Below are 24,567 nucleotides of genomic sequence, written 5' to 3'. Positions count from 1 at the left end.
TTTGTAATTTAACTGCAAAATAAAATAGAAGATAAAATAAGATGGTAAGTTCTCATTTGAAATAGGTAAGTATAGGAGGTTTCAGTCAGAAATATTAAAAAGATTCATGTCTTTGCATATATTTATAATATAAAAGAAATGAAAGGAAAAATATGAAAGGAAATCGAAACTGCTGCTTCCATGATTGGTATGTCCTTTTTCATTACCTTCATGAAATGTTGCATTGCATCGAAATTATTGATATGATATTATGTAAACATTGGCAACATAAAAGAAAGAAAAGGGACAATTAAGGGGAAAATGTAAGAAAAGAAAAGGCAAAAAAGAAAAAAGAATAGAAAAATATCAAACTCTCTTCTTTCATCCCTAACATATTATGTTCTTTGATGGAATGCTGCAATGGACTGAAAGATTAATAAATATTTATGATTAATAAAGGAAAGACACTAAATATGATATGATTATATTATATCAAATAAATATTATTAATAAAGGAAACACAAGACGAAAAGAAAAAAGGGTCAAATCGAGAAGAAAAAAAAAAACATAATCTAACCCGCTGCTTTCATCATTGGACATTTCAGATCCTTTTTCATTTTCTTCATGGAATGTGGCAATGAATTGTCCAAGGTTTTGATAGGCTGCAAGCCGGACCCACCGGGATTCATCACGGAGAAGGGTAACAAACAACGGGGAAAGTGTGTACCATTTAGTTTGCATACTAACGCAACTCGCAACAACAGTAAAAACTTCTGCACAAGCTTTGCGAACTCCCCATAAGTCATCGCTGCACATACGTTGAAGGTGAAGTAACTGAAAGAAAGAAAAGACTTAAAAACTTAAAAGATTTATTTCATACTTAAAGCGACTCATTTGCTTTCTAAAGAAACATTAGCGTAAAGAGTAAAAAAAAGCTATGATATTATTTCGCATTATTAAATAGTTTAGCCCTGATCGGCCGGTGAAATAAGAATCAGGGCAACATATCACTTTTAGTTTGACTTAAACACTGGGTCTAATGCACTGTCCTGGGTGCCAATGGCACTTAATGTTTACCCGAATTGTCAAATTTTCAAAATAATTTTAGCTTTTTATTTTGTCCGTTAACAGACAAGGAAGGGTGTCAAATAGATCTAACTTTTGCGGCTAGTTCACAAGATTAGGAGGTGGGTGTTGTTTCCTTTAATAGCTGAAGGATACCAATATGTGCTGAAAGTCTGTTCAAGTCTGGTGACATCTAAGCATTGAAATTAATGATCCAATAACACGTTCAATAAGCGATACGTCTTCATATTTTTTTGAACAGACAAGACAACCCCACAATTTTTGTTCAAATAAATAGCTGGGATTTTGCAGTAGTTCAATAGATGGTATTCTCACAGATTGCAACCCTTAGATTGCAAGACAGGTCTAAACGAAAGGAGGGGTTCACCCTCCTCACCGTTGGATCAAAGAATATTTGCTCAGTCTATATATTAACGAATCTCTGACTTAAAAACTTGCATTATACTAAGGAAAAGCTGAAAACAAGATTTTTTTCAAGGCTATAATGAAAACAACCTTCTTGATAAAAAGGTTCCCAAACATTCTTGGTTTTTCACTTTTTTTGTCTGGGAATCGTCTGTGGGTTAGTTAAATGCAGAACTATCGTTAGGTGGAAAAAAATTCATTAAAATACACCTTACATGACGATACAAAATGATTCTTAAATTAAATCGGCGAGCAAAGTAGTGGCTTAGGGGTTCTTCTGTTCCCTCAACCCCCTCCAACTCTAAGTTGATATCCGGGATGACGGAGATGGGCAAAGAGAGCATAATTAACAGAAACAAATCCACTCTTCTATTTATTTGTTTATTAATATTTCTTCTACGACAGAAGCAGAAAAGGGCTAATCACCATCTCCCCATGAATACGCCCAAACACCTTTGATTATACAACAAGATTTTTTGTTGGTTTAACTCCCCAGTACCTACAAAAGAAAATCCTCATTTCTTCAAGTTCTCTCTTAACAATTTATTCTATCATTTTATAATACTTTCTGGATTTTAAGTCTATCCACAAAAAAGAATTATTTTTGAAAAAAAGAAGAAAAAAATCGTGACAAAGTGGCAGCTTAAATGACTAACGGTGACACTGATGGAAATTGACAATTAACTGGCAACACCCATTTCGGGAGCATTGTATGCAAAAGACAAGATCTAAGAGTTCATATGGCACTTGTGACGAGGTCGGAAGAGCCAAGAGCTCATGTGGCACTAGCTCTAGCAAAATTCTAAGAATCAATAGATAAATTTAAAAGGAAAATCAGAAGCTTAATGCCGATCGGCATTTAAAATAAGAGCTTTGAGACATGAGGTCCTTCTAAATATCAAAATTCATTACGATCCGATCACCCACTCGTAAGTTAAAAATACCTCATTTTTTCTAATTATTCCTCTCCCTTCAGCCCCCTAACCCCCCGACGGTTGAATCGAGGAAAAGACTTTATCAGGTCAATTTGTGCAGGTCCCTGACACGCCTATCAATTTTCATCGTCCTAGCACGTCTAGAAGCACCGAACTCGACAAAGTACTGAACTACCCCCCCCCCCCAACTCCCCCAAAGAGAGTGGATCCAGTCCGGTTACATCAATCACGTATCTACAACATTTGCTTATTCTACCCGCCAAGTTTCATCCCGATCTCTCCACTCTAAGCGTTTCCCAAGATTTCCGGTTTTCCCCTCCACCCCCCCCCCCCGATTTCAGCATATCTGGTTGGGATTTGAAATAAGGGCTCTGAGACATGAGTTCCTTCTAAATATCAAATTTAAAAATACCTCACGCACGGTCACCCGTTCTTATGTTAAAAATACCTCAATTCTTCTAATTTTTCCGGATTAACACCCCCTCCAACTCCCCCAAAGAGAGATTATTCAGTCCAGTTATGTCAATCACGTATCTAAGACTTGTACTTATTCTTCCCACCAAGTTTCATCCTGATCTCCCCACTCTAAGCGTTTTCCAATATTTCCGGTCCCCTCCCCATCTCTCCCTAATGACACTGGATCCCGTCGGGATTTAAAAGGAACGATCTGAGTTACGAGGTCCTTCTAAATATGAAATTTCATTAAGATCCGAATTTTTCAGAATTAACCCTCCCCCCAACTCCCCCAAAGAGAGCGGATCCGCTCTGGTTATGTCTGGTTATCCGTTCTGGTATGGTGCTTATTTTTCCCACCAATTTTCATCCCGATCCCTCCATTCTGACCGTTTTCCAAGATTTTAGGTTCCCCCCAATGTCACCGGATCCATTCGGGATTTAAAATAAGATCCTTCCAAATATCAAATTTCATTAAGTTCCGATCACTTCTTCGGAAGTTAAAAATACCTCATTTTTTTCTAATTTTTCAGAATTAACCCTCCCCTCCCAGCTCCCCCAAAGAGAGCGGATCCGATTCGGGTATGTCAGTCACGTATCTAGGACTTGTGATTATTTTTTCCACCCGCGATGTCACCGGATCCGATCGGGATTAAAATAACAACTCTGAGACACGATATCCTTCCAAACATCAAATTTCATTAAGATCCGATCACCCGTTCGTAAGTTAAAAATACCTCATTTTTTTCTAATTTTTTCAATTTAACCGTCCCCTCCCACTCCCCCCGCCAGACGGTCGAATTGGGGAAACGACAATTTATAATTTAAATTTGTCTGGTTCCTGATACACCTGACAAAATTCATCGTTGAAGTCTACCAGGAAGTGCCTAAAGTAGCAAAACCGGGACAGAGAGACCGACAGACGAACAGAATTTGCGATCGCAATATGTCACTTGGTAGATACCAAGTGCCATAAAAACTTATTAAAAACAAGTTACAAAACAAATAACTTTCGTCCCAACCCAAACCAGAGCACACGTTCGCAACCAAAAATCTACCACCTCACGCGAGGGGCGTACGCCCCCCGCTCCCCCTCCCGTGGAACCGCCACTGCTATTGAGCCACGTTGCTCCTTAGTAACATTCTGTTACCATGAACTATCTCCGATGACTGCCATATTTACAAAGAACCTTAAATGATGAATAGAGACAAAATCATCAGATATTTGGTCTATTATCATATAAAATAAAGCAATGAAAATCACTTCAAAGTATTCTGTTTTTGGTGTTCCGAAACCAAAATAGGAATGAGCGATTTAAAAACGATAAGCAGCTATAAAAATTAGAAGAGTATGACAAAATTGGCTTACTATTAAATTGGAAGTCTAGAGATAATGGTAGCTTCTTCTTTGGCAGTTGCATCAGCCTTAACATATACAACATTTTTGCCATTACTATATTCACAATAAGAGGAGGAATCCGCATCCAATTGTTTCATTCCCATTTTGGTTTGCAAAATAGAGTTTTCAATACCATACGTTCGCCAGCGTACCATAATATAAAGGTGTAAAACAGTATTAAAGTTGTGGAACTAACTGTGAGCCTTTCAATAACTGTATTTTCGGGTAGATCAAGAGAAAAGAAAGAAATTCGGGGAGTTTTCGGGGATTGTCATTTTTTTTTCGGGGATTTCTCTAGATTTTCGGAGAAAGTGGAAGTACTGAAAACCAAATGCCATAAAAAAAAAAAGTGATTTACCCTTTTAAAAGAACTAAATGAGACCACATGAGGCTTTTTGCTCCTTGTAAAAATTAACAGCTACGAACAGCTAAAAAAACAGTGCTAAGAAAAAAAAAGCAGCCCTTTCACATAATAAATCTTAAATTAGATAGTTGGTCAATAAAATTGACTGAACTCCGGACCCCAAATTTTAAAAGCTATGAATGCAAAAGAAAAGAAAATTTTGGCTGCTTTACAAGAAACAGGAAGACAATTGAGCTTAAAACAAAAGAGGAAAACAAGAAAAAAAATGTGGTGCAAGAGATGAAGCTTTCTTAACGGAATGGACACATTTCATTAATTTTTTTACAAAAATAAATATATATTTTTTATAAATAAATATATTTTTTATAAATAAATATTTATTTATAAATATTAGGTGATTGCAGCAAAAAGTATTCCAAAATTTTGATATCCTTGCATGATTGCCCAGCCTCAAGGACAAAGAAAGTATGCCACACGAAGCGATTTACTTTCTCGAGCTTTTTTTTTTTTTAATCAAAAGAAAAATGACAGTATAGAAAATTAAGAAACAGAGAAAACCAAAATATCAATGCAACCTACAAACTACCATCTCTATGCCATGGTACAAAAAATTACACCCCCAATAAAAATATTCAACAGTTTCCAAATACTTCTTTTCCCCTCTTTTGTCCCTCTATGATTAAAACATTTTAAATGTATACCCATATCAAGTACAAGTTAAATTTCAGGCAAAGATAAAATTTAAAAATATTTTATAGAAATTATCGGTTTCTAACTGAACGCTGTGGCTGATCTTGCAAGGGTTATTGACAAGAGAATGACAGGAGTACTCACAAGTTCCTTTTCGACGACATCTCCCCCAACTACAGAACACATTTCTCCAAAGCTGGAGGCACATATTTTGCGAATCTGCATAGAGGCATCATTGCATAAGCAAATGTATTCTTCAAGAAAGTGTCTTAACGTAATATCTCGTCCTAATAGCGGTGATATCCGACATAGTAGCTGAAAGAAATGACACAATATTACATTTATAAGATACAAGGAATGAGGAAGAAAAAAAAAACTAATATCTATGAAGGATGAAACCGATACATTCATTAATTTCAATATATGTATTGCCGTTAATGTCCGAAAATTTGGTTGATGTCGACATTCACCAGTGAATGTCCGAAATTCTTTTTTCTCTACTTGGATTCAATTAGCTTTGCACGTCATGTTTTTCAGTCTTCTGCAAGCTATGATGGTACTAGTTAAAGTTAGGTTAGATTATGTTAGATTAAGTTAGCTTTGATTAGGTTAAATTTGCTTTACAAATCAGAAATTGGTTAATAACCTAAGCTAACCTGTCATCATCAAACCTTGAATTAAATTGAAAAATTCAACTGGCAACGCTGACTAAATCCAAGGAGAAAAAAAAAGATATTTTGAACATTCATCGGTGAATGTCGACATTCAAGGTAATGCGATACTGTGCTAAAAAATCTTTGTGGTATATTCCGTGAAAACTGGGTAAGTGAACAACACTAACAAGTTATTTGCTGGTTTTATGAAATATTATGGCTTTTCTTTATTTTTTAAAGTACTGTATTCGGTCATGATGATTCAAAATTTGACATCAGCATCTCCCTATCAGGTACAGCTACGTTCTGACCAAAGCTTATTTTTGAAACTATGCCCTCAAGAATACAGAACAAGCGATAACTGTCAACGTCCTGGCTTCTGCTTGTTTTTTCCCTGTATGTAGCCAAAACATCTGTATTCCTTTGTGTGTGGAAATCACACAACAGACTCGAGGATTCAGTTGTAAAAGGCTGAATAATATCCACACTGTTATGTTGTAATCAATTACATTACTGTAATTATGTGGTTTATACTTGTAAATTGTATAGAAAGGACAATGTTTAATGAAGGCGTTATGTTAATCAACCTGGCATATTCTGTACATGTGTAAGGCTTACGCGTCAAAAGAGAGAAACAGGTGATTTTCCCGACTTTCCAGTTATCTTCCAAAAACAACGGTAACAACTATCATTTTTACATTGTCAAGATTTCTGGCGCCAATCAAAACAATAATAGTAAATATAGTACAAATACAACAAACTCGGACTTGTTGCCTTCCTTCTCTTTTGAATATATCCTCGTACTCTGCCATGATCTTAGAATCCTCCAGCTGAGAGGATTCCGGAATACATTCCAGAGGGCTGGGGTTTATTTATTGATAACTGCAAGTGAAGCAAAAAATATATTTTACTGCTCAATATCAGCACATTCAGCTAGATACCACTTGCTTACTAAATCAAAATGGCAGCATAGATTTAGTGATGAACAAAATAAAATTGTATGGATGTAAACGTGTAATCTATGAGGACTTCAAAATAGTCAGCTTTATCTATGGTGACTCAAAACAGTTATACGAAATGCTAATCGCATGTCAGAGCTACCCGAGGCCACTGGGTAAAGAAAGTGGCCAGCAAAAGGCACAATGGTCGCCAGACAAAGAGATTGTCACCAGGACGTAGAATTGGCGCAAGTGAAGATTTACGATCAGAAATGGTTAGGGTAAAAAACATAAAAAATTAAACGCTGAAAAGCATACCATTATAAAGGAATGGTGAAAATTTCCAAGCAAAATATCAAACAGTTTCGGCATAATAAATTGCCAAAATACTGTTACGTCAATTATGTTTTAACGGTTGTTCAACTTGTCAGATACATCAAAACTGAGTCAAGCGTGCTAAACACCTAACGTGTGACTTACGGTAAAACTGACCAGTAAGGTGTGAGTACAAACCAAGTAAAAACTTTTAAAGGAATTCAGATGATATATTAAAAAAATGGATACAAAAGAATGTTAAGAAACAGGTGCAATTAAATGTCATAATTAACGTTTTTTTTTTCAGCCTAGATGCAGTGTTGAAGGGTGACACATCCTCTTGTAATTCTACTGAGTTGTACGGACTGGAATTGCTTTTGTCTAAGGGAATGTCTGTCCCGATTTCATTAGTTTTATAATGCAAATGCCAGGCTGGGGAGTTCTCCAGCCTATTTAGCCCAAACTTGAAACTTCCGACATCATACGTACCTTCCAGCATCTTCCAGAAGTTTCCCCACATTTCAAAAGCAGCAGACAATTTTCTATTTAATCTTATGTTACTAATTTTTACTTTTTTAAGTTTTCTAAACCTTTTCTTCTAAAAAGTACAGGCGAATGTGCAAATACATCAAAAAGTCCTCTGTTAAAAGTACAAAACTGATGCGCAAGTTAAAAATGCAACAGGATGAAATTAATGCAAGTTACGTCAAAACGGTTTTAACTTGTAGAATTGCACGGGAGTGCGATACGCTAGAACGGAGTTCAGCTTCAGAAAGAGCATCAAATTTCACACTAGATGGAACTGATAACTCAATTTCACTAAAAAAAAAAGAAAATAGAAAAAAAAGCCTAATATGCCAATTCTGCTTCCAGGTGACAAGATGTTATTCTTCATTCTTTATAGACAAGAATCACTTTGGTGCCGATGTACTTGGAGCTAGGCTTAACAAGACAGCTGAAAGATCTTGACAACAATAGCTTTGTATGTTTAGGAAAATGCCAGGATTAAGTAAAAAAAAATAAAAAAAGATAGTAAAAGTTAAGATTCACGACGAGCTTCAGATAAAGCAATTCATTAACTATTACAGCTACATCAAGATAATTAACTGTACTGAATGATAGACTGGGGTATCTTTTATCTTAACTGTAAGGACATTTCTCGGCAAAGACAAAGCTAAGTATGCCTTTCTTTTTACAGGGAAACGTTTTTCGTTTCAGGATTTAATTTTTAAAAAAGAAAGAAAAACAAGAGCTAAGAGCTCATATGGCACTTCTGACGAGGTCGGAAGAGCCAAGAGCTCATATGGCATGAGGTCTAGCAAAATTCTAAGAATCAATAAATTGATTTAAGAGGAAAATCAGAGGCTTAATGCCGGCCGTGTTTTAAAATAAAAGATCTGAGACACGAGGTGCTTCTAAATATCAAAATTCATTAAAATCCGATCGCCCACTCGTTAGAAATATCTTTTTTTTTAATTTTTCCTCTCCGTTCAGCCCCCCTCCCCAGATGGTCGAATCAGGGAAAACGACTTTATCAAGTCAATTTGTGCAGGTCCCTGAAACGCCTACCAATTTTCATCGTCCTAGTACGAGCAGTAGCACCGACTCGCCAATGAGTTCTAAATATTAAATTTCATTAAGATCCGATCACTCCTTCGTAAGTAAAAAGTACCTCATTTTTTTAATTTTTCAGAAATAACCCTCCTCCCCCAACTCTCCCAAAGAGACCGGATCCGCTCCGGTTATTTCAATCACATATCTAGGACTTATGATTATTTTTCCCACCAAGTTTCATCCCAATCCCTCAACTCTAAGCGTTTTCCGAGATTTTAGGTTCCCCCCTCAATTCCCCCAATGTCGCCGGATCCAGTCGGGATTTAAAATAAGAGCTCTGAGACACGATATGCTTCCAAACTTCAAATTTCTTTAAGATCCGATCACTCCTTCGTAAGTTAACTCATTTTTTTTCTAATTTTCAGAATTAACAGCACCCCCCAAGCTTCACTAAACAGAGCAGATCTGTTCCAGTTATGTCAATCAAGTATCTAGGACTTCTGCTTAATTTTCTCACCAAGTTTAATCCCGATCCCTCCATTCTAAGCGTTTTCCAAGATTTTAGGTTCCCCCCATTTCCCCCCAATGTTACCAGATCTTGTCTGGATTTAAAATAAGAGCTCTGAGACACGATATCCTTCCAAAAATCAAATTTCATTAAGATCCCAGCACCCATTCGTAAGTTAAAAATACTTCATTTTTTTCTATTTTTTCGAATTAACCGACCCCCCCCCCCCAGATGGTGAAATCGTGAAAACGACTATTTCTAATTTAATCTGGTCTGGCCCCTGATACGCCTGCAAAATTTAATCGTCCTAGTTTAGCTGGAAGTGCCTAAAGTGGCAAAACCGGGACAGACAGACCGACAGAATTTGCGATCGCTAGATGTCACTTGGTTAATACCAAGTGCCATAAAAAACTATACTCTAAGCAACTTAGGGCAATACCATAATCCTCTGGTATACCGATGTTGAATATACTATCAACTCAGAGCCGTTTTCGTTTTTTAGTCTTCATTCAGGCGAAATTCGAAAACGAAAGCCATAGATAACGGAAAGATAAAATAAAATTACCAGCAATTTTCTGCTATTCATGCGTACTGGCATTTTTATTTTATTTTAGCAGAAACCTTGTTATTTTCTTTCAGTAATCAGCTGGCTAGTCTTGGAAAAAATTGATAAGGGCATTCTCTTTTGAAAAATAAGGATAGCTTTCAAATGATACCTCAATTGCGGTCTCCTTAAAAGGTGTACGCACCACGATCACATTTATTATGTGATGACTTATTACAGGCTTTTTTAGTTATATAGTAGACCAGTGTTCTTTCACAAAACGGACAGCAAGAGGTTTTCTGCTTATCCTTGCCAAATTTTCTTCGAATTATGTAGTCGCTTCTCGATTCAGACCTCGTTTAGTTGATGGAAATAGATGCCCCTGTTCACAAGATATTCCCAAGACGCTTGAATTCAGCTCAAATAACAACTAATATAGTGTCTAACTTCACTTAGACAGATGAGAACAAAAATGCGAGACATATTCAGTTTGGAGCCATCTATCTTACGACCCTCCACTTTGTCAGCTTAAAAGGAGAAGTAAGATGAAAAGAGAATCCAAAGACGAACAGTTCAAATTACCAAACGTGATTCAGTTCATTGGGTGTAAAGCACCGTGAAACAACATCAAAAAATAATGGTTATCAACAGTTTAACTTTGTGGTCCAAACCTACTTTTGACAAATTTGGTGATTTATTCAGTTGAAGAAAGAGGCACACAGAAACCATTTCAAATTTCGAGACACTAATGAGTATTTCCTGTGCATGTTTTGAAACAAATAGACACATTTTCGCCAAAAATAATTTCCTTCATCCCCCTATAAAAAGGAATATTGTATACACTCCTGCAGATAAAAACAACCAATGAATTCTAACTGTCTTTGGTTTTCTAAAATATCCATGGAAATAGAAATACTGATTAAATCTATCTGAGAAGTCTAAGGCCGGTCTGACCAGTTATACACTAAACCCAAACTTTTGTTACACCCAACATCCACGACATTATATCTTCATGGAAGACCTAAGTTTGTTCCATAGTTTAATGAAATAAATATTTCCTCACTACTCTGGAAGATCCTTTCAAATGTATGAGCCCCCTTTTAGATAATAGGTAGACATATAATAATTTTATCTTATGAACATTTACCTTGGCTATATGCATTATTGTTACATATTTTGTGTCTTTTTATTATTCATTATCGTATTATTTGTTATTTCCTTAGTATTATTATTTTTGAGTTACTAGTCCTAGCTAAAGTTAAATACATTAATGTTTGAAGACTCTTTTCATGTGAGTTTTTCTGTCATTCTTTACCTTGTTTAACTTTACCGTGCAGAACTGAAGTGTTTATCAATAGACAAGGGTCTTGTACGCTTTTTGAACTGAGAGACGTAACTTCTGCGAGAACATAAATCTTATTTAGCAGAGCCATTGTCAGGGGAACAAAAGATGGGAAATACATCTAAGTGGTAGACATTTTAGTCTTCTTGATTGTCTTAATATTTCGTTTGGTCAATAGTAAAATAGATATGTTCAAAAGGAAACTGGTTCTTTCCAATAGTTTGGCAAAACAAGAGCACATTGAAAAGCGAACATTTTCGCTCAAAATAATTCCTGATTTGAATTTGAAATGTTGTGTCTGTTTTCAACTTGGCTATTCTGTCTTTAATAAACGTTATTTGATTTTTTTTTTTTTTTTTTTTTTTGCTTATCCTAATTCTTAAAAATGAAAATGCTGAGGAATTATTTTTTAATGGATTTTAGAATAAAATATAATCAACATTTTTGCTCATAATTTTCTATTTAGGATGATAACTTAGCCGCTGTAATGTTTAAAACAAAACAAATTGCTTCAAAAAGACAAACTATTCTGAAACAAAAACGAATTTGAAAAAATAAAGATCAAGAATGGGCTTGTTTAAGGTCAACAAAATACTAGACAAACAAAGCGAATATTTTGGGAGTACAGCCAACCCTCTTCTTCGGCGCTATCAGAAAAATTAGAAAGAGACCCAGAAAAATATTTTATAAAATGAGGAAGAGATCATTCAGTTAAAAACAAACTAAAAAAACAAAACATTCTCTATATTTAGTCCAATTTAATTTTTGTTATGACAGGCCAATGTGGTTTACGAAATTATATTTCTCCATTTCTGAGCTAAAAACCCCGACCTCGGTCACTTATTTTTTTTCAACATCAGTTGCCACACAATGATGGAATTTGAAAATATTAAACTCTATATGCTGATGTTTCTTCTTAGATTTTACGTCAACCAGTTAACTTTAACCTTCAGGTTGGGGACCGGTGTCAGTCCGTGGATCAAATGATAAAGGATCATCCAATAAATTTTAAATGACTTCCGCTTTATTTACTGTAGTATAATGCTCTTGGTGATGCGGGACTTTCAATGGAAGAGAGATGACCCGCGAACTGAGCGGCGGTTGAACTCTAGCCACTGGAGAAAATGTGACACACTTCTCTCTTTTTATAGGTATTTTCGATGTTTAACTGTTTGGTGCGCATGCACACTGTTTTATTTTTGTCCAAATGGGTTACTTGAGTTCAGCTATGTTTATTTTATGGGTTACATCTCAGTCGCTTAAGCCTTCAAATCTAACCAATAAATTAGTCAAAATGATTACAAAACAGACGGCGCAAGAAAATTTCCCTGGGGAAAAGAAAAGACTTGATGAAGAAACAGAAGAAGGGTATTTCACGCCATAGAAGCGTAACAAATTCAACAGACAATACCGTGATTCTTACTTGACTGAAATATTGACTTATCGGAACAGGTGATTCCAACAATCAACCCTGCCCTAAATAACTTGCAACAACATCACTTTCAATACGGCACTGGATACTTGAAAATTGCTGCTGCGCTTTAACGTCAAGCAGCCTCAGTTAAAAATCAATCATCCAAAGTATTTTTAAAGAAAGTAAAGGGAAGGACACAGAACACCATATAAACCGAATGTAAAAAAAAAATCATACTTGGTGACGAACCGCATTGCGAAGGTTAAAAAGCCATTCACTATTGATGAAGAATTGATATCCACGGAAGGTATCTGCCGTAAACTTCTAAGAGAGATTGCAGTTAAAAAGAAGCTGTCTTTGTCAACTGACACCGTGACTACGCACATGAAAGAATAACCGAAGATATTCAGGCACAAATATAGGAGGATTAGTACATTACCGTGATTTGCACTCTATGCTGACGAATCTAGAGATATTTGTGATAAAGATCTGCATGTATTGCTTATACTATTTTTGCCAACCAATATCATAGAAGAACGCTTGCTTGTAACTTGTTCAAGTCACTTGATGGTTACACGTCAGGATAAAAAAAAAATATTTTTTTGTACTAGACGGAGCAGCTGCCTTAACCAAAACGATTGTCTGAGCTAACTGCTCAGGCTAGAGAGGCAGCATCTAAAATAAAAAGCTAGACACTGTATCATTCACAGGAAATGCTAGCAGGTCAAAGGATGCAAGGATGAAGTCTAGAAGTGCATTGATTAATTTTGCCAACAAACACGCGTTGGCGCTATTCTGAGCAGCTTCTTAATGAGATGAAAACGGAACAGGTACCTTCTCTTTTAAAGTCATAAAAAAAACACCAACCAATCTTTGAATTACAATGACCATTATAAAGTCTTCTCGAAAAAGAAGTCATCGCTGGTATAGTTCAGTGACAAGACATGTGTCGAAATATTTTCTGGAACATATTCAGCCTGTCCCTTAAAGAGTAAAATGACAACTGTTGTCAAGTTGGTAGACAAAAAACAAAACTAGAGTGGCGGGAACGGTGTGTGAACAGATATTTTTGACATTTTTAAAAATTTGCATGACTTTTAGACGAGGCATAGCATTCACTCCTCCAGCTGGTACATGATAACCTGTCTGCTTTGAAGTGTCTTAGCGCTACGTCTTAACCACAGAGACCCGCAAACTCGTGAAAAATATATCTGCGATAAACTTGTCAACAAACTAGGCGACCATGTCATAGAATTTGCGAGGCTAACATCGACTACTAGAGATTTCAAATGACGACCCGCTTAGAACTATATTCGAGACAATGGTTCTACCTGTGTTCTGGACTAGTCATGGCAGTAAAATTACCACCACGACACTCAAATTTTTATTGACATTAACGGTATCCGATCTGTATGATCTGTAGTGAAAGCCAGTAAGTAAAAACGAAAACAATAACGGAATAAAATGGACGTTACCCACTTCAGGGGTGACATTGCCTTCAATCACCTACAGTTGGAACCGTCTTGTCGAGAAGAAAAAGCCATTGAGTTAGCGTAAATATTTGACAAAATATTTAACCACATCATATTCATTGTTTTGCATGACAAAATTTTATTTTATGACTTGTTTGCGCATCCCATATTATTAAATTAGAGCAAACAACACATCCTCCTCCACCCCACCTGGGTCGCGATTAATTGCCAGAGACTCGCCGGTCAAGTAAATGGATGACTATTTTTAACACATTTTTTTAAATTATATTTCGCATCTTGTTGAATTTGTATATACATTCTGTTTAGTCACTTATCCCCTCCTTAGGCCTTTATATCTCCTTAGTTACTTATGCTGATAATATTTTTGACATAAGTTGAACTTTAGACGAACTTTCTGAAACTTTCCAAAAACTGCAAGCAAAATATTTAAGATCATGTCTTGAGTTTAACACTGCAGAAGTCCGACGTCTTGCTTTTTAACAAACAACACATCCTCCTCCACCCCACCTGGGTCGCGATTAATTGCCAGAGACTCGCCGGTCAAGTAAATGGATGACTATTTTTAACACATTTTTTGAAATTATATTTCGCATCTTGTTGAATTTGTATATACATTCTGTTTAGTCACTTATCCCCTCCTTAGGCCTTTATATCTCCTTAATTACTTATGCTGATAATATTTTTGACATAAGTCGAACTTTAGACAAACTTTCTGAAACTTTCCAAAAACTGCAAGCAAAATATTTAAGATCATGTCTTGAGTTTAACACTGCAGAAGTCCGACGTCTTGCTTTTTAACTGGAAAGGCCCACTTCCTCATGGAATGGTACTTGGGAATTCAAAGACCTGTCCGTCTGACCAAATCGTTTATCTTGGTATTCCTATTGAAAATACCATTTCTCATATTTGTCATCTCCTAACAGAGGTCATCAAACGCCGCATATCAGCTTCCTATACTTCCATAGCTTCTGCTAAGCTTCGTTTCAATCGACGTTATCTCACAGCGCTGTACAACACTATTGCTCTCCCCCCCCCCATTCTCTACATTACACCCTTCTAGAAGACTTACAAATGTTGATAAATTGAAAATCCGCTCACTTTTTTCCGTTCCGCAAATAGCTACTGAGATATCCAACTTGGACAAGCAATTCAAAACTCATCAACAATTTTCAAATAGCTGTTGCTAAACTTATGGAGAAGCACAACCAGAAGATTTCGAGACATGGTTGGAGCCAACTTCTTCAACTACAGCTACCTTGTCATAGTTGTATAGTGATATTTTGCTTTTTTGTTTTTTCTCTTTTTAGTGCTCCGTCATTTTCTTTTTGTACCTAGACAGGTTTTCAATAAATAATAATAATAATAATTATTCCGCCGGAATCTAATTATGAGTAATTTTTTTCCCATATGTAAGCCTTTAATTTTTCTGACCAACTACCTCCTACCAGGCTGAGAAACGAAGGTCTGGGTCCGAAAGACATATGGTCGACTTTCACATTATTTTTGCACCAGGATAATCGTCTAAGGGCACGCAAAAAAGCTAGAGAAACAAGGCCAAGCGCCTCTCCTCCCGAAGGGTACCTGACCTTCGGCACTATTCATCAGTAACTACGTCACAAAGCCTGGAAAAGCTTTTTATATTCCAAAATTTCAAACAATTCACGGTAATGGACGGTCAATATAGAACGAAACTGAAACAATCAACTTCATTGCGTTGTTTTCAAACGTTTTAAATAAAATAAATTTGATGTCACCTATCAAAAGTCCCAGATGAGTACCTTGACGATGATAAGCTGGGTTTGTTTTTAGATTGGATTTGTTCTGGTGCTCTGAGATGGTTTGGGGTCTCTGCTAAGTTACATTCTCACTTCCTATCTTTGACAGGAAAATCCTTGCTTGCGCAGCACCATATAGCGGCATCAGAGTGGAGCTTTCACTAGTTTTCCCAACCAAAACTGTGACTGCTAACAGCACTGCAGAGTGATTTTGATGAATGGCGTCCCTCGAAGAAGTTGAAGCCTAACAAACGACACAGCATTTGCACTGGATTCTGATTAATAGATAATACTAGTGATTTTTTTTAGGCTGAAAAACCTCTTCCTAGCTAACTTATCTATTAAGGGTTGCCTCCCCGCAGTAGCATAATATTTTTGTAATTCCCGCAGAATATCTGTCATAGTGGTATATGCCCCTTTAGAACTGACTGGCGGAGATATTAGTGACTCAGATATATTTTACTTATAGCTACAGAAACAAATAGGCAGGGTCCCAGGTAGAAATATGGTGTTTTTTTGTTTTGTTTTTTTTAGAGATTTTAGCACCCATGTCGGTAGAAATAGGGATAGATGATATCCTAGCCTAGGCATATTTGGTGCAGGAAAACAAAATAGCAATGGCTAAAGACTGCTGCAATTTTGCAGGTTTAACAATCTAGTTATAACAATACAGTATTAGGTCAGGAAATGGTCATTATGTTAACATGGCATTGAAATGATAATACAGCTAACCTTATTATGTTATTGTAAACAGAAGACTGAAGACAAAACCGAAGACTGTAAACAGAAGGATTAATACAAAATACTGCAAACTATAGGAGTGCTGTTATTGATGTTAAAAGTAAGGATGACCATTAAGTAATACATAGGGTTAATTTAAAGCTGAAATTTGGAAAGGGTAACTACGTTACCGGGAGGCTATGACGTTGGTAGACTCTAGGATGAGAGTTTGAGAGACACTTTCAAGGAACAATTGAATACTAAACTGGATATTTTAAAATTGGACAATGTAGAAGATAGATGCGTTAATTTTAGGCAAGTAGTTTATCAAGTCGCTGATATTGTCTTAGGGAAGAAAGTTAAAAACGCAGCTAGGAATATAAATGGTAAAGCTTATTTTTAATAGAGATGAGGGGCTTGTAATAAAATTATTTGAGTGATAGATAATATGAAAATTAAGTGGAATGTAAGTAGAGAAAGCATTAAATATGAGGTAGAGAAGTATGAAGTGAAGGACATGGACAAAATCACCAGAGATCTGGAGGATGCAGCCCGACGGCAAAATATAAAATATTGTACTGGCATGGTGATAAATTGAGTTTGAACAAGAGTTTGATTCAGCTGATAGAAGAAATTTAGCGAAGGTCTTATGCCTGCAAGATATAACAGACAAATGCATTAAAGTGATTAATGGCATATACGTGAACATCATTGCTGCTGTTAAGGTAAGAAATAAGGTTAGTGGCTGGTTTCGTATATAATCAGGAACTAAGCAGTGATGCATTCTGTCCCCAATTATATAGATCATTTTGATGGAATCTGTCCTAGGAAGCATAGCAAAGGCAATGGGAGAACATGGAGTCAAATGAGGAAGTATAAATCTCCTGAGCTTAGATTATGCTGACAATCTAAGTCTCATAGGTGAAAGTGTTAGTAAAATGAACGAAGTCTTAGAGGTTTTGCGAGTTCGGAGGTGCAAGGATAGGTTCTAAAATTAATATTAAGAAGATTAAGTGGCTAAGGTTAGAAATGAGTGAAAACGAAAAGGTGATGTTGGGTAATCAGAAGATCGAGCAAGTGGACCGCTTCAATTACCTAAGTAGGTAAAGATGGCGGACCTTCAATTACCTCAATTAGTAAAGACGGTGGGTGCAGTGAAGAAGTTAAAAAGTGGAATAGCCGAGGTCCCGGGTGTTTCTTTCAGAATTGAAAAAATAAGGTTCGGAATAATAGGAAAATAAGTGCGAACAAAGATTATACTATTGGGATCTACAGTGATGACAGTGGTCAAAATGGTTCTGAAGCCTGGACGTTCTGAAAAAACAGAGGAAGATTTGCTAGATAGTTTCAATAGAAACTACCAATGGATTGTTTTGGGTACCCGACTGACTGACCGTATCTCCAACAGTAGGCTGTACTAAGTGTGGTTAACTCTCGCTTTCTAGGGCTATAATGCGAGAAAGGTTGAGATGGCTAGGGCACGTTCTTGGAATGAAGGATGACAGATTGCCAAAAATTGTCCTTATCGGCTAACCGTTTAGGGCGAAACAAAAAGTAGGTGGTCTCTGCTTGGGAAGAGGGAATGTCGCAAAGAAAGATTTAAGGTAAATATGGACTTCCTGGGAGGGTTTAAAGAGGAAGGTTTTGAATAAACGGGGACGGAGGAGTGCGCGTAGCTGTGTTGAGCTCAGGCGGCCTGGTGCTGCAGTGAGTTCTTAGTAGTAGTAGTAGTGGAATCAAAAGTTAGTATTGGCATAAAATTTGCATAGTTTCATCAACAAAGGGGGAAACCCTCAAAGGGATGTGTTCTTGAAAAAAAAAAATGCTATAATCCATTTCAATAGGTCTGAGAACTCTGGAGCTGATGTTTTCTGGACTCTGGAGCTGATGTTTTCTGGACTCTGGAGCTGATGTTTTCTAGACTCTGGAGTTTAGCAGTAGTAGTAGAATCAAAAGTTAGTATTTGCATAAAATTTACATAGTTTCATTAACAAAGGGGAAAATCCTAGAAGGGATGTGTTCTTGATAAAAAAAAATATTATAATTCATTTCAATAGGTCTGAGAACTCTGGAGCTGATGTTTCAGCCCTGTATCTCAAAAATACGAAACATAGTGTTTTTCAAAAAAATATTTTATTTGTTCCTGAATTGTATCTTATCAATAGCCATAGAAAATTAGGAAAGGGGATAATTTTGAAAAACTTTCAAAATACCCTTACGACGGCAATACGAAGTAACAAAAAAGGAAGTCGAGCTGCAACAGAACGCTTTTTCAGCCATTCCGAGCCATAAAACAATAATTTTAGCCTAAATAAGGTCAAAATGACATCGATCAAAAATTCTGAAGTACCAATCGGGTAAAATTGTCACAAAACTACGTATATAACATTCCCGTTTCCGAAGAAAATACTACCGCAAGATGGCACATCCGTCAGTAAACGTATACATAAATCCATACAAGACAAACAATTATATACTATTAGATGGTTCATGCGACTGAGTTTATCATTTTGGACTTCATTTACTTACATAGAACATGGTATCGTTGCACGCCAACTTTGAAGGGATGTGGAGGATCCGTGGATTCAACAGATGGGGGGGGGGGGCTGAAACCTCGAAAAGTGTCATCAAAACCCAAATTATACAGCTTATCGTAATTTCTTGTTAAGAAATAAGGGGGCGAATCTGTACTCAGCCTTTTTTTTTTTTTTAATGTTTATTTTAATTAAGTATTCAATATAATACTGAAAAAGTGAAAATTTACCTTTTATTGTAAAAGATGTCGTGCATAAAAGGAAGGAATAAATTTTCTAAGTCTACCTTTACAGAAGGGGATGTGTGGATGGGCAACCTCCAAGAGCACGATTTGTCCCATAAAACCCGCTCCCTTGAAGACTGTAGGTGAAATCAAAAACATCTAATAGAAGGTTGGCATTCCAGATCACTGGCTATCGAAGAATAGAATTTTGGGCCAAAATGTAAAAAAAAGTTTTTAAAAACTGCCAATCCATCTACGGTTATTTTGATCGAATGAATGTGGGAGAACGGTGTGGGTGGTGGCTTGTTACCCTCCAATCACTTAACTCATACAAACGACACTAGAACTTCTAATTTGCAATCGACTGAGCCCCCTCCAAAGTTTATACAGCCACTCCTTTCATATAAAGTGCCTCTGTGCGTTAGAGCAGTTAAACTTGGCCATTATGAAGTTGCAGTATCTGATTCCTTAGCGTCCCTAGGTATGTCTATTTGGCATAACATGGCTTCTATTCATTTTCTTCACATTGCAGGAAAAGTAAGAAGAGTATGCGGGACTTGTCTTAGTCAAGGCTTAAATATAATAAGCAGATTCGCGCTAAATGGATTAATCCTCTAGCTATCCCATGGTTCTTGACACCACCTTTTTTTTTAGATATTTCTACTTTGAGCAATAAAAGAAGTCTTCGGCCACAATTTTCTAAAGATGTGAAGTTCCACTTGAGTATACCCCCGTGGTATATACAAAAAAAAATCACGGTTGTCAAGTTGATTTGGTATTACTGAGCCAACAATAACGGTTAAACAAACTCGTTATTGACGAGCTTAAACTTAGCTTAGTTTTTAATTTGTTTTTACTTCTTTGGAAATGAAGCTGTTAAGGATCAAGATACGGTAACTGCCTTTTTTGTACGTTAGGCATTAGCTGACACAAGGAACCTGTTTTTATAAGACATTCTTCATAACATTTTTCCTTCCATAAACTCTAGGATAACTTTTATGTCATTTCTTTGTTAATAGAAGGATTAACTATTTTCAACCTCCGCTGAAAATGTTTTTTCATGTCACTGACACGCTTCCAGAGATAACTATTGAACCCACTACCAAAGCGATAGGGATATACCCCACTCAGGCTATATCAACAATCATCAAAGCATCAAAGCACAGGAACTGTTATTGGCGATTCTGACGGAATCTCCAGATGCACGAGGATTATAAAGGAGTATGATGTATTTTCAAGATTTAACTTACCCCCTACTATGTCCTTCAAATAAAACGCCAGAATACTACACAACCTGAAATGGTCATCAGGAACCTAATCTACTAGAAAAACGATGGGGATCGAGTCATTCATCGACTCTAGAGCTAGAGACGAATTTCTACTCCGCGAGAGATTGGAGTTACGGGTAATTTATTTGGACTTGAGCATGCGTTAAAGTATCAAGACTATGCTTATATATGTCAAACAAACTTGGATTTCCCCTAAGAAAAAAAATACAGGAAAATATTTGATTCTTTGATTTTTCCTCTTTCGAGATGAAGCAGTAAGATCAGGCAATTTGCCTGATGTTATTATTTTCTTTAGGCACATTTCTTAAGCGAAGGAATCTATCATACAAGTGAAAATTCCAATTTCTTTCCTTTCAATTCTTCTTTTATTTCACCCTAGAGTTCTAAAGAACTTAAATGACTCAAAATTTGATAGTCACAATGAAAATTTCTGAAAAATAAGTATAAAAAATGGTTATATATAACCCTTTTTTTCAATTTTACTAAAAATCATTCTTACACACTCTTCGGAACGTTTCCATGCTAAGGCATTTAAGCAAACACGAAACAGAAAACACATTTTTACCACCATGTGGGGTTAATGGAGACTCGAAAAAAAAGAAACGAAAAAAAAAAATTCAGACAACGGCGATCTTCGACCAATAAAAAAAGAGACAAAGTAGACATTTCGGCAAAGGTCTCCAATAATCCCTCCCCAGCGATCAAAAAAGGAATAAAATAACGTATTTTCGTTTCTTTAATTGGCTACAAATCACCCCCATTTGGTCCTTTTTTTTTCTTTTTTGTCGAACGTCATATATAGCAATTTTACGGTCAGATCAGAGCATTTTTACGATTGATGAAGTAGATTCTTAACTAGCAACGAGTCTTCGTTCTACGCTTGTTTAGAAGTTCAGTCAAATGACGGATCCCAAAGAAAAAAAGAACATTTGGGGCACAATAATATAACAGTACTTTTCTTTTTTTGTAAGTATTGCGTCTAAATTACTACAAATCGTCGGGTTTCCGAATCTGACGGTAATTAAAATTCACGTTCATCCTTTTCGGAGCTTTTTCTTCCACTTCACTAAAGTATGCAAATTATAACTACAATATAAACAATTTAAGGATACACCAATCATTGTTACTTTATCTCAGCCAGGATCAGGCAGACAGTTTTTCTCACGAAATGAATTTCCCCAAATCTGAATACTTTCCACTGAATAGCTATTTACTAGGCTACTATTGTAATTATATAAAAAACAATGGGATTATAAAAAAAAACGACAGCAACCTGCAGCATCAGACAATGACTAAGGGGACGACGTTTGGATGTTTACACTAAACGATGAATCTCGTGAAATTGGCGCTCATCAAAGCTGGCTGTGATACGGAATATATAAAACGAATCACAACCGTCTTGATGCGAGCCAGCGTCCGAAACGCTTAATGTAGTCACTATAGATAATCACAAGCAGCACAAAACACTTCCTTCACTTTTAACAATGTTGAAAGATTCCGTTCTATATAGGAACATTCGAATTCACGTACATGGAAAGCATTTTCAACTACGATATACTTCAAGATAAAATGGATGAAAATATGAAATTATGATAAATAGAAAAAAAAAAATCAGACTAAAAACAAGATTAAATATTTTATTATTATAAAGGATACAGTGCAAATTGAGTTTTTTTTTTTTTTTTTTTTTTTTTTTCATGCTGGACAAAGCATCTTCAAGGTAAAAGACATCTTCGAGCTGTGTTTCACACATGGCATACCTGATTCTAACTAAGATCAAGAGGGATAGACCAATTATGCATGTCCCCGTGTCTGTACATAGAAGGGGGAGGAAGGATTCCAAAATTCAAATGAAGGTTCACTAAAAAAAAAAAAAAAAAAAAAAAAAAAAAAAAAAAAAAAAAAAAAAAAAAAAAAAAAAAAAAAAAAAAAAAAAAAAAAAAAAAAAAAAAAAAAAAAAAGGACCGGCAGATACCATAATTATGTGTATATAATAATGAGCGTGTGAGAAAGGTGGATTAATAAAAAAAACCTCGAATATCTTAAATCATTATAAAATAGAGCGATAAAAATAGATCTTCCTTATTCGAAGCCCAAAGTGCCTTTAACACTAACGATTATCTTGTGAATATTCAATATTTATATCCGTATTAGTTCTGACATCTATCAAACACAGCAGTGAAGGACTAGATGTCTCTCGTGTATAAACCAATTTTCCTCAAACTATATTCACTCTTTTCTCGTAACTGCGTAGTATTCCTAGCATAAGAGAAAACAGCGCTTTAGAAAGTCAATAAGAGGGGACAAATCAAACGGGTGGAAACAGAAGGGGAGGTAAAATCTCTCTTATTCTGAATCAGGCGGGATAAATTCAGTGACGACTTGAAAATGAAATTTGTTCCGTTAGAAATTATGGGGCTGGTTTTAACCATTGATTATCAAAAGAAGCTGAATATCAAAGCGTCAATATTGCCATCTGAAACATTAATTTAAAAAAAAATTCAAAGAAGGAACAAATTAAAAAATCCTGACATTTTGTTTGAATTGAATCCATACCCAGTAATAAAACATTTAAAAACCCATACTGAGCATACTGAACAGAATTACAAGCTTTTAAAGACCGAACTCTTCTCTTTTTTTGAGGGGGGGGGAGAGAAAATTTAAACCACTTCCCTGAAATAGATATTTACATATGCGAACCTTTTCACACCTCGAGAATGTGAAATCCAACTTAGAAAATTAGGATACTTCAAGTATGCATAGAACATTCATGGTATCTATATATTCTCCCCCTTTTTTTAGGTTAGCAAAACATACTATAGTGCATAAAAATCTAAACATTAGAGTAAAAACCGCCCTTTCCCAATCACATGTCTGATACATGGAATAATATCCAGGTCTTCCCTAAAATTCTACTTTTTCTCGACCATGAAAAGCATTTCCTCCTACTGTTTAAAGAAAAGGTTCTAGGACTGTTTAAACTCAAGCAAAGCCTTTTTTAAAGGTTCTACCAATACATTTGGTTAGTTGATTTTTATTATTTTTTCCCTTAGCGAAATGTAAAATCCCGATAGAGCAACCAGAAAATACCATGAAGATTTTAAAAACTCATCTAATCTTTATTTTTTTTGTTGTAAATTGGATACAAGCAAAAATTAGCATCTCAACAGAGCATAGAGGTTGTGAGTACTTCCCTCTGCCGAAATAGATCAATTCCTAACTATAAGTCATGAGGTGTTTTACAGTACCATGCAAGAAATACTTCGCAATTTGTCTCCCTCTGTAACCACTCAAAATTTTGGGAACTACGCCCAAAACTTAGGTGAAATCTCGAACCTGAAAGACATCCCATTTTAACTTCAATGTCATTTTGTAATATTTACCGTTATTTCAATTTAAATGACGGGAGTTCTTTGTGATACCTGTGCCCCTGGCAGGTACTCATGGATAATCCGAGCGAAAGCACGCACGCCGGGCGGAGGGATTTCTCTCAAGCTTGGAAATCCTGAGAATGTTGGTATTACTTTAAACACTTTTACATAATTCACCTATTCGTTCCTCTTCTACCCCCCACCCCAAAAAATATATTATAGTGGAGCGAACAAAGATGAATTAGGATATATTTTTCTGCCGTTCTTTTCAAGGATCGAGAAACTTTTAACATTATTTAACTCGTTTTTTTTCACTGTTTAAACGGCCATCTAAACATGATAAACGGCCATCTAAACATGAACCAAATATAAAATTTTTTACCCCAAAATACGTCACAGAGATTCCCTCCCATTTACAGATAAGTAGACGAAGCATTTAGTCCCTCCAATCCCCTTAAATACAAGTCCTGGATCTAGCCATACATTCCATTATCACTATATTTACGTGGTTCTTTTTATGGGCAAATATTTTGAAATAGTACTTTTTTCAATGCCATTTTTTAATACGAAAATTCATATAAA

The 24,567-nt window shown here is 35.9% G+C and overlaps 1 protein-coding gene across 5 annotated transcripts in view; it reads right to left on the bottom strand.

Moving 5' to 3' along the window:
• Positions 1-24,567, bottom strand: part of LOC136033898 (serine/threonine-protein phosphatase 4 regulatory subunit 1-like) — a 146,633-nt gene that overhangs the window by 36,241 nt on the left and 85,825 nt on the right. For all 5 annotated transcript variants that reach the window (XM_065714895.1, XM_065714894.1, XM_065714896.1 and 2 more), the window contains 2 exons: positions 5,456-5,626; positions 557-813 (listed from right to left, as the gene is read on the bottom strand). In XM_065714895.1, the coding sequence (XP_065570967.1) occupies positions 557-813; positions 5,456-5,626 (428 nt within the window). The remainder of the gene's footprint in view (positions 1-556; positions 814-5,455; positions 5,627-24,567) is intronic.

This window comes from Artemia franciscana, chromosome 12, assembly GCF_032884065.1.
Source record: "Artemia franciscana chromosome 12, ASM3288406v1, whole genome shotgun sequence".
Taxonomy (NCBI): domain Eukaryota; kingdom Metazoa; phylum Arthropoda; class Branchiopoda; order Anostraca; family Artemiidae; genus Artemia; species Artemia franciscana.
Note: the sequence above shows the minus strand (reverse complement) of the source record. Positions and strands in the feature narration are given on the sequence as shown.